At 27.6% G+C, this 12125-nt stretch overlaps 1 protein-coding gene across 1 annotated transcript in view; it reads left to right on the top strand.

The window, feature by feature from the left end:
* Positions 1-11779, top strand: part of LOC111907864 (aspartic proteinase A1) — a 52822-nt gene extending 41043 nt beyond the window's left edge. Inside the window, exons 5-13 of the mRNA XM_052770391.1 lie at positions 5128-5296; positions 5447-5486; positions 5565-5629; positions 9671-9784; positions 9867-9931; positions 10096-10252; positions 10336-10455; positions 11509-11597; positions 11695-11779. Of these exons, the coding sequence (XP_052626351.1) occupies positions 5128-5296; positions 5447-5486; positions 5565-5629; positions 9671-9784; positions 9867-9931; positions 10096-10252; positions 10336-10455; positions 11509-11597; positions 11695-11779 (904 nt within the window). The remainder of the gene's footprint in view (positions 1-5127; positions 5297-5446; positions 5487-5564; positions 5630-9670; positions 9785-9866; positions 9932-10095; positions 10253-10335; positions 10456-11508; positions 11598-11694) is intronic.
* The last annotated feature ends 346 nt before the right edge of the window (positions 11780-12125 follow it).

The following is a 12125-nucleotide window of genomic DNA, read 5'->3' as shown; positions in this document are numbered from 1 at the left end:
TATATAATAAAGTTATAACTCGTAGAAACTATGGGTAAAATATTTATACGACATTTAAATTATTATTAAGATTTAAAATTTTTGTACTTCATATTATACATACATATATATATATATATATATATATATATATATATATATATATATATATATATATATATAAAATGACAACAACATAATAAAAATCATCAATTTGCACAATGATGGTTTATAACATCACCTAAATCTCTGATACGAACTTCATGTAATTTATTCTTGGGAGCCTTCAATTCCTCAATAGTTCCATACCTGATCAATACATAAAATTTGTATGACTAAAAAGTAAAACATCTTCTTTCATGCTTAAATGTTACGCTTCCTTGGATTCTTATATCGAATTCCTTCTAAAAGATGGAATAGAACTTCCGAAAATTGTTGTAGATTCTTTTGAATTGCCACCATCAGATTTCTACAACATGTTAAATAAGTGTCCTAAAGTCCCTGGTTTGATTGAAATAGATTAGTCAATCAACTTGTTAGAAGTAACAAACGTGGATGTAAAAGAAAATCAAAAACCTTATTTGGAGGATTTCCATTTGTCTTCTAAATGTTGCAGGACACACGCTAAGTGAGATAAGTGTGAAAGAGCTATGGACTGTAGACTTGTCCCCCCCCCCCCCCCCTTATCTTTGTAATTTTGACCTCCCTTTAAATAAAACATCAACATTGTAAAAACCTGAAGTCAAACATTGTTCAATTAAGATCATAAGGAAAGCATTCTGTCAAAACCTAGAGTTGTTAGTGTACGAAAGAATTTTTCCAAAACCTAACTTGTAGAACATAAACACCATACCTAGTGTTGAGGTGGAGCTAAGCATAAATCTTTTAATCAATGTGAACATCTTGATACTGACCTGATGAAAACTTCCAATAAATCATGCTCATGCACTGTTAGTACGAAATCCTTGCTCTAGAAATAAAGAAAAAGAAATGGCCATGTATGTATGTGTGTTTCCGTACTGTAGAGACAAAAAAACAAAGGGAAGACATGATATTGATTCAATGAGGCATTTTATCAAACATTTGGCATGTAGTGATGAAAATGCTAATCATACCAAAGAAGCAAACAGAAGGGGTTGCAGTGATTTTTAAAACATCTATTGTATACAACCTAACAACAATAAACACGATACCTACAAAAAATGATTAGAAAATGGTGAACTAAAAACATGTAAACCTTATAAACATACCTCTAAGGAAGCGGTATGTGGGGTTTAGAAATCAACAACAAAACTAGGAATCAAATCGCATTACATGGGATTCAAACCATAGTTACGAATTAAAAAAATAAAAGAAAAAAACCTAAAAATTAGTCTTGTAAAATACAAAGTATAAATATAAGAAACAAAACTAAACAAAATCAAAGAGAAAAAACCAAGAAATCAACCCTAACAAATGTTATATTCTTGGTCATCGTAGCTACTCAACATCTACAAATTCTACAAATTGTAATAAATAACTCTATGGCGTGTGAAATTTTATCGATTATACTAACTTTAGAGAGTGCAAGAAGTTCGGAGAAAAGGATGGAAATTAGTTCTTGATATTCAAATAAACTAAACGTTGATTTTAAAACTAGAAGGACAAATTCAAAAATTTACTAGAATATAATATATATATATATATATATATATATATATATATATATATATATATATATATATATATATATATACATACTAACAAGGCTAGATATAAGGAAGGTGGGTCCTAAGACCCATCTAATTTTTTTTTAATTTATCTAAAATTACTATATAAAATTTTTAGGGATCTTCTTTAAAAAAAATATAGGACCTATCTTAGCAATAAATCTTTTTGAATTTGTACATAAAAAATATATAGAAAAATTAGTGAACCATGTGGTTTTCTATATATATAAACTAAAGAGGTGAAATCGGGATCGTAGTGTGATGATAATCGTTTTTCACTTGTAGAATCTTAAAATCATAAGATCTTTGTATCAATATATATATATATATATATATATATATATATATATATATATATATATATATATATATATATATATATATATATATATTGATACAAAGGTCTTACGATTTTAAGAATCTACAAGTGAAAAACGATTATCATCACACTACGATCCCAATTTCACCTCTTTAGTTTTATGATATAGCCGAGTATCAAAATTTCTTCTATTCAATTTGAAATCGAGCACTACAAGTTATAAGAAGTCTAGTAAAGCATCATCATTTAATCAATTCATCTTGAAATAAGAAGAGCATATTTATAATAATCCATTTGTGATCTTATCCATTTGTGATCTTATGTCTTTAGCTGTACACGATCAAAATGATTTTTTTAGGTAAGTTATTTTCTTCTTAATTTTTACGGTTTGTAACAAGAAATATTATGGTTTATCCTTAAAATGTTAAATTTGACTCCACTATCGACATCTTAATGAACATCAAGTTATAATGTACACTCCACACCCACTATCTTGCGAGAAAAATTTGAATATGAGTTCATTTTGCTAGAATCTTTTGATCCTGATCCGATTTGAAGATCATGATTTTATAAAACGCAAAACGATTTTAAGTAAGATCTCGATCTTGACAAACTTGATATATATATATATATATATATATATATATATATATATATATATATATATATATATATATATATATATATATATATATATATATATATATATATATATATAAAGGTTGTAAAAAACGCTAAACGTTAGCTAGTCGGTGGACTAGGGTTAAGGGATTAAACGGCTAGACGAAGATTAATCGGGGACCATTAGTTGTTAATTTGTTGAATTTAAATAATTAAGTATGACTAATATCTTAACAAAGTTCGTAAATACCACTAATAACATAACAAAGTAGGTTAATATGATTAATAAAACTCTAATCATTCCTCAGATAGTTTCTATTAAAATAAAACTTCTTCAAAGTGTTAACATTTCATCATTTTGTACTGTTTCACTCATTGTATATGCAACGATTAATCGTTAGGTGCCCTCTAATTGATCGAGTAGCGCCTAAGACTTAATCGGAGATTAATCTGGACCTAATTGGGATTTTTACAATACTAGTGTGTGTGTGTATATATATATATATATATATATATATATATAAATATAATGGCTTTTTAATTTAAAAAAATGGAAAAAACCATAAATTGAGATTTGAATATTCTTTATTTCAAAAATACTATAAAATGATAAGCGTCAAAATTTATAAAGGATTGATATATGGCAGAAAGTATCTTACCGTGGAAAATTGAATTTAGTCCAATTAAGATTGTTGTTTGGGTTTAGACACTTTCACAAACCATCTACAATTTCATATAGTATGAGAATGCAAAACGAAATTCAGAACACAATCGATTTGTATGGTCCACACGATCAAAGTGATCGGCTAATTCTATGGGAAAACACGAGATAGAGTTTTAATTATTTTTCTCGAATGCTTATTACATTATAGTTACAAGAATTCAAGGGTTATATTTTTATGTGTAAAGTACACGAATGGTCCTTATAGTTTGGGGTAATTTGTATGTTTGGTTTTTAACTTACTTTTTTAACTTGGAGGTCCTCATAGTTTGTTTTTGTTGTGCGTTTGGTCCTGTCTTACCTAAAAAAACTATTTTGCCCTTGATTTTTTAATTTATTTAAATAAGGTAAGGTAACGTAATTTGAGGTGGAAGTGGGGTTGGTGTGTTTATTTCAATAAATTAAAAAATGAAGGGCAAAATGGTATTTTTATATAAGATATGGACCAAGCACACAATAAAAACAAATAATAGAGACCTTCTGAATTAAAAAAATAAGTTAAGAACCAAACATACAAATTACCTTAACCTATAAGAATCATTAATGTAATTTACTCTATTTTTATTAGAAATGTGATCTAAAAATATTTAGTAGGGCTTAGCTCGAAAAATCTGACAAATATAGCCCATGACATATTTTAATGTCGTATTTGCTATAAGAACTAGCGGCTATTTGCACGTTTATTCATATTTAGATTAAGAAATCAAAACAATCCTTCAAAAATACATATCAAATAAAGAATAAAAATATCAAATGCAATTAATTTTTTTTTTACATACCTTAATTGTATAAATTGGCTTAATACTACCAAATTCTTTATTTGCAGCGCACAATTTCAATATCCTTTTTTAATTTAATTCAAAGTTAATTATCAAATTAAAAGGAGTATTTATTTAATAAGGCATAAACACCAAAATGCATTTTGGCCTAGCGGTATCAAGAGTAGATGAATATGTGTCCCGAGCTGAAGATTGAAGGTTGAAGTCTCGGGACGAAATGTGTAGATTTAAAACTCTAGTGGTAGTTGTTTGTGTAAGTTGTTCTAAAAAATTAAAATGAAAACAAGACCTAAGGCGCATATATATATATATATATATATATATATATATATATATATATATATATATATATATATATATATATATTCACACACACTAGATGTTTGCTCATATAAAGCGGCGGCTATAGATAGTTTTTTGACGAATAGTTTTTTACGGGGAAATAATTATTAAATTTTATTCTTTGTCATTATGTGATAAAAAATTACCACTTTTAAATAAAATATTTATGTTTATACCTTATATTTATATTGTTTGTTTATATTATTGATGTAAATTAGTTAATATTGATGTCTAGTTTAAAAAATATACAAAAAAATTATATACATGAATTTACTATTTTAAAATTTTCATTTTGCTCCAAATTGAACTTACATATTTTCCTTAATTCAAGTCTTGAAACTTTTAGCAATTATTAATGAATTATTTATGCATAATATATTTGTACAAATGGCTTTTTAATTTATACTTCTTAAAATTCAAGATGTATAACTAATATGCTTTATAATATATATAATATAAGATATATATCATAGTAATCTTTGGTTGGTTAACATTAATATTTTATGTGTATAATGCGAACCATATTATAAACAATAGGAGCCATTAGATTTTGACTTCTTGTGGTTAACTCCAAATAAAAGTCGCTTCATTAGAAAGATATATCACCTATACAAACGATATTCTTTCTTTTCATCCAGATACGTATATGTTATATAGGGACAACATGATCAATCAACATCTACTTAAGGAGCCCGTCTTTTCATTTTGGTTGAACCAACACAATAGAGGGGGTGAAGGAGGCGAAATTATCTTTGGTGGGGTTGATCCAAATCACTACCAGGGTATGCATACATACGTTCCAGTTACTCAAAAAGGGTATTGGCAGGTTTGTTTGTCTATTTTGTACCATTTGTTAGAAAACACACACATTAATATATATATATATATATATATATATATATATATATATATATATATATATATATATATATATATATATATATATATATCTGATTACTGTTTAACATTTTGCAAGATCGATATGGGAGATGTCCTTATTAAAGGGAAACCGACTGGTATGAAAATGAAAATGATTGTTATTAACTTGTATGTAGATATTGGATAATGCATGATGCATTATGTTCTTTTTACAGGGTTTTGTAAGGACGGATGTTCGGCTATTGTTGATTCTGGAATATCCTTTCTAGCTGGTCCAAGAGTTCGTACTATTGTTTTTGCTCACACACACACACACACACACACATATATATATATATATATATATATATATATATATATATATATATATATATAAAAAGACATTAGAATTTTTTTTTAGGGTTTAAGTCATTTTAAAAGTTCATAAAATTTTTTGACTTTGTGCTCATTTAGTCATTAAATTTTTGAAAAAATTTAAAAGTTTAGTAACTAAATAAGCACACAATTTTAAAAGTTAGGTGACTAAATGTGACCAAACCAAAAGTTAAATGATTAAATGAGCACAAAGCCAAAAGTTTGACGACCTTTTAAAACTTAAAAAGAATTAAGTTAGCAAATAAACACAAAATCAAAAGTTAAATAACCAAAAATAACTTAAACCATTTTTTATTGCTTTACTTCCAATTGAGGGGCATATTAAAGACTTACTTCGCCGAAACAAATAAGAAAAAGAGCTAAAAAAAAAATTCTCGCGTGTATACACATTTTCTAATATGAATATATAAAAATAGGGAAAATGACTCTTGAGGGTAATTAACTTTTGCGTTTGTACTCATTTGGTCCCTTTTCTTTTTTTTGTATTCAATATACCATCGAACTTGTTGTCGGTGTTTACCATAGCCCTTTTGACCGGCTTTTGACCTGTGATAGCCGGTCAAAGGGCTATGGTAAACACCAACAACAAGTTCGATGGTATATTGAATACAAAAAAAAGAAAAGGGACCAAATGAGAACAAACGCAACAGTTGGTTACCCTCCTGATTCATTTTCCCTTTACTCATTTACAACAAATCCCACATCATCTCCTACTGATATTAATAACTTTTATGAGATTCATTCTTGCTTCTCTTCAAAACATAACCTACGAAAGGACATTATTCATACAAGTACAACTTTGTAATGCACTTGGATATTTATTAGGGGAATCTTGACTAAGCAGGCGCATTTCATGACTACATTTACATTTCAATCAAATGATTTATCGTATCATGGATTCTAGACAAGTCTACAAACGAGTGGAATCATAAGTGCTATGATTTTTGAGTTTACTTAGCTTTAAGATCGAACTCATGGGATAAGATACAACATCAATATGTACAATACACCATAATATTGTACATATTGATGTTGTATCTTATCCCATGAGTTCGATCTTAAAGCTAAGTAAACTCAAAAATCATAGCACTTATGATTCCACTCGTTTGTAGACTTGTCTAGAATCCATAATACGATAAATCATTTGATTGAAATGTAAATGTAGTCATGAAATGCGTCTGCTTAGTCAAGATTCCCCTAATAAATATTCAAGTGCATTACAAAGTTGTACATGTATGAATAATGTCCTTTCGTAGGTTATGTTTTGAAGAGAAGCAAGAATGAATCTCATAAAAGTTATTAATATCAGTAGGAGATGATGTGGGATTTGTTGTAAATGAGTAAAGGGAAAATGAATCAGGAGGGTAACCAACTGTTGCGTTTGTTCTCATTTGGTCCCTTTTCTTTTTTTTTTTGTATTCAATATACCATCGAACTTGTTGTTGGTGTTTACCATAGCCCTTTGACCGGCTATCACAGGTCAAAAGCCGGTCAAAAGGGCTATGGTAAACACCAACAACAAGTTCGATGATATATTGAATACAAAAAAAAGAAAAGAGACCAAATGAGTACAAACGCAAAAGTTAATTACCCTCAAGAGTCATTTTCCCATAAAAATATGCACACATGCTCACAAAAACTCACATTTTTATAGTAGTTAAGTGCTTAATATACGACTTAATATTTGGTAAAGTAAAAAAAAATTATTAGATGTCTAAAATTATATATTTTAGTTCTCATGATCTTATTAATTTTTTTATTTTCAACAAATATATATATATATATATATATATATATATATATATATATGTATATATATATATATATATATATATATATATATATATATATATATATATATATAACTTGGTTCAAATTTTCTACTATCTATTATATGCATGTAGGTTTCATTCTGTACCAATCATTTTAGCTATTTGCATAATAAATACTGAATATTTAATTAATACTTATTATATCCCCAATAGTTAATATACATTAATTACTTTTCTTACAATAACTAAAATGATTGATACACAATCAATCATTTGATTTGTTCGTAAAAAAATTATTCAGAAAAAAAATCTAATAGGATTATATATATATATATATATATATATATATATATATATATATATATATATATATATATATATCCTATTAGATTTTTTTCTGAATATTTTTTTTACGAACAAATCAAATGAAGCACTAGATAATTCAATAATAAAATGATTCATTAAAAAAAAATCCCGAAAACACAATTTCATTATTAATTTTTACGATGATTTTGTTGATATTCATTAAAGTTGTAACAAAAGTGAATGTTTTTTTTCTTATTTACTTAAAAATGAATCATGAAGGTCTTTTTTGTAAATTTTTTCTTGTTAATTATCTTACTTTTGAATCATGTTATGATTCATTTTATTTGTTTGTTATAAAAACGTTTCTGTAAAACTTATTTCACCTTCCTATCAAAATTTCCTTTTTTATTTGTTTATGGTTTATATATATATATATATATATATATATATATATATATATATATATATATATATATATATATATATATATATATATATATATATATATATATATATATATATATATATATATATATATATATATGGAAGGATTATGTGAAAAACAAAAAAACCCTAAAATTTATAAAAATATAGAAAAATAATAATTAGAGATCACAAATCTTTAATTTGACTTTATATTATTAAAAATCACAACTTTTTTTTTTACTAAATTCACAAAAAGAAAAAAATCTTTTCTTTTTTGTTTTTTTTTTTCAAAAAAAATTGAAACAAAATTATATAAAAGATTGCGATTTTTAATAATATAAAGTCAAAAAAAATAGATTTGTGATCTCTAAATATTTTTTTATGCATTTTATGATTATCGGAGATTCTTTTAGATTTTTTATTTTTTATAGAACCTAAACCTATATATATATATATATATATATATATATATATATATATATATATATATATATATATATATATATATATATATATATATATATATATATATATATATATATATATATAGGGCTAGGTTATAGTGTGGATGGACAACTATTGTGTGGACGTGTGGACAATACTATTCTATGAGAATCACTAAGAAAAATAAGTTGTTTATCACTACGAATACGTTCAACATCAGTTAAATATCGTCATTTGAATCAATTCTCAATAATTCTTATTCATATTTATTCTCAAACATCGTTTTTCACTCATTTTCATTCTTACAGAATACGACTCAATAAACATACCGACAACATTCTGATAGAATGAGAATAATAATAAAGTGTATAATAATCTTATAGACGATTTAATTAGTGAGAATATGTGATAATGACAATAGTTATTTAAGATTAAACGTATTCATAATATCAAACAATATATTTTCTTTGTTATTCTCACAGAATAGTACTGTCCACACGTTCGCACAATAGATGTTAATCCACGTTTGAACCTAGCTCTCTCTCTCTCTCTCTCTATATATATATATATATATATATATATATATATATATATATATATATATATATATATATATATATATATATATATATAAAAGAGAATTTAGATTTAAATGATAATATCCATATTCCACTATAAATTACATACTTTTTTGTAAAAATGTGATAATAATTATTTTGTTGGTTGTTGTATGTAATTTTTTGTGTAAATTTTAATATTGTCTAGTTTTAGCAACGTAATTATTTATATCTTTCGTATAACTTTTGTATGTCTGGTATATAATGCGTGATTTTTAGAATTTATCAATAACAACGTAGCGTAGAATTTAATTATGATTGAAATGTTGGTTTATTATTCATGAGTTTTGTACTTAAAATGCTTCGAACTAAGGTAGTCTTATTGTCATTAATTGGGTTTTCCAGTTCTTTATAGTGTTCTTTTTTCTCGTTGCATTTCAGAATGTGATCGCGCAGATTAATAGTGCCATCGGGGCTCAAGGATTGATTAAGGAGCAATGCAACATGCTTGTTAATACATTTGGACACAATATATTTGGGTTGTTATCAGCAGCGGTAAACAAGTTCCTGTTCCCATATTCAAATTTTATTAGAAGTTCCGGTTTCTTATTGTAAGTATGAATATACCTCTAAGCAGATTGATCCAAAGATAATATGCCCCATCATTGCATTCTGTTTTAGTGATGGAAAACGCGATGTTAGGTTAGCCTTCTTGTATATCCATTTGTCATTTTGAATCTACAAGACTTAATATCGAGCTGTTACATACCTTTACCTTCACTCTTTAAGGAAACCATAACTAATTTGTCTTACATGGTATTTCTATCCTTATGTTGGTTGCCGCAATCTCATATGATCATGTGAAGTATTGGCATTAAGAGTGTCGTAGATAGGAGTGATGGTGTATCAGCTGTATCCGCAACCACCCCAAATTGCGTTATTTGTAAAACAATAGTGAACTTTATGCATAAAGCGATTGCGGGCAACTTGACGCAAGAAACTATTATAAAGCTTGCTGGCAATGTGAGTGTCTTTACTCGTGATTTTTAGTATCATTCGTCGCATAATTTGTTGTTGCGTCTAAAATGAGGAGTCTGAATTTGCAGCTATGTGCCCTTGTGCCAAACCCAGTAGGAGAGTCTACAATTGACTGTGCTAGACTTTCATCTCTACCTACCATTTCGTTTACCATTGGTGGAAAAGAATTCCAACTTTCGCCTTATGAGGTATTAATAGTCAAGTTTTACTCATGTAATTGGGAAAAACCCTAAGATTTTTTTCGGTTGGCTATAGCCACAATTTTTATGCGAGTTAACACTCTAGCTTAGTTAACCAGTTTCATAGTTAACTATGTTATCTTTTTTGCAAAAACAGTCTTAAAATTGGGTTTAAAATCCAAATTTTGTCTCTATAGTTTGCAAAAAATTACACCACATATCCACAAAGTTTTCAACTTACACAACAAGGATTGTAGTTTAGGACTGATTTTGAGATTTTCGGGCGAGAATATGATTTTCCGGCGAGACTTTTTTCAACGATAAGAGGTTGTAATTGAGAGCATGGTTTTGTCTGTGATGGGGAGATTAGTAAAATGGTGATAGCGATTTGGAGAATGGAGGGGTGGTGGAGGCTGTAACACCCGTTTTCCAGTGAGGTTGGGTTTTCGGCAGCAAAGCTCTTCGGTGGAGCTAGAGATGGCAAGGTTGACTGGGTTGTGGTTGCAAGGGTGGGGTGAACACAGTGGAGGCCTCAATTTGTGGCTTAGTGGCGTTTTAGGGGGTTGATTTTGAAGTTGCAGGTGACTGTGGCGACGTGAGATGACAAATTTAACCATGTTATATATGCTTATGTAATATGAAACTGATCCATTACCAACCAAAAAAAATGTTAGGTATTTTCCTAAAGACAGGTGTAAAAATTAAGTTAAAGACTTTTATGTATACGTTTGTATTAATATTATACTCTCTCCGTCCCAATATTATTGTCTACAGACAAAAAACACACATATTAAGAAAAACATTAATTACCATTAACTTTATTTAATAAAATGACAGTTTTGTCCTTACTTTGCATTTAATGTTCCATTAAATTTGGTTGAGTAATAATGAGGGGGTATTTTGGTAAAAATGTTATTTATTTTTAGACGTGAACTATTATTTTGGGACAAACCAAAAAGGAAAGATGGACTATAATTTTGGGACGGAGGGAGTATATGTTTATGTATATTTATCATCTCCTTAAAAAAAAGTAACTTTTTTTTATTTCTGTTTTACATGCAGTACATAATTAAAACGGACGAGGGTGATAAGGAGCAGTGCATTAGTGGATTCGTGGCTTTGGATATTCCTCCTTCCGGTGGCCCACTGTGGTACGTGTTGTATTTATGGTTTTAGATGTTACGTCCAATTTATGTGATATTTTTCACACTTAATTTTGACAGACTTTTCTTGTATCATGTGATACAGGATATTGGGAGATTTGTTTATGCGTCGTTACCACACTATATTTGATTATGGCAATCTCAGAGTTGGATTTGCAGAAGCCGCATAAAGAAGACATTTACATGAGCTTGACAGTTTTTTTTTTCTTTTAAAAATAGTCTATATATCAATGATCTTCGTTTGGAAGAATTACGTAAATGGAAGCAAGAGATTGATCATTAGGCAATTATGTTTATCAGATGAACCAATGGCGAGGTTATCACAATATGAGTAGAGACTTAACTATTACAAAATCATCAATCACAAAAATAACAAAATTGTTTATAAAATTATTACCTTCAATTACTCAGCAATGATGCAAATAAGTAAGGGAAAATGACTCTTGAGGGTAATTAACTTTTGCGTTTGTAGTCATTTGGTCCCTTTCCTTTTTTTGTATTCAATATACCATTGAA

Source organism: Lactuca sativa, chromosome 4 (assembly GCF_002870075.4).
Source record: "Lactuca sativa cultivar Salinas chromosome 4, Lsat_Salinas_v11, whole genome shotgun sequence".
Taxonomy (NCBI): Eukaryota; Viridiplantae; Streptophyta; class Magnoliopsida; order Asterales; family Asteraceae; genus Lactuca; species Lactuca sativa.
This window is presented reverse-complemented; position numbering and strand designations above follow the sequence as displayed.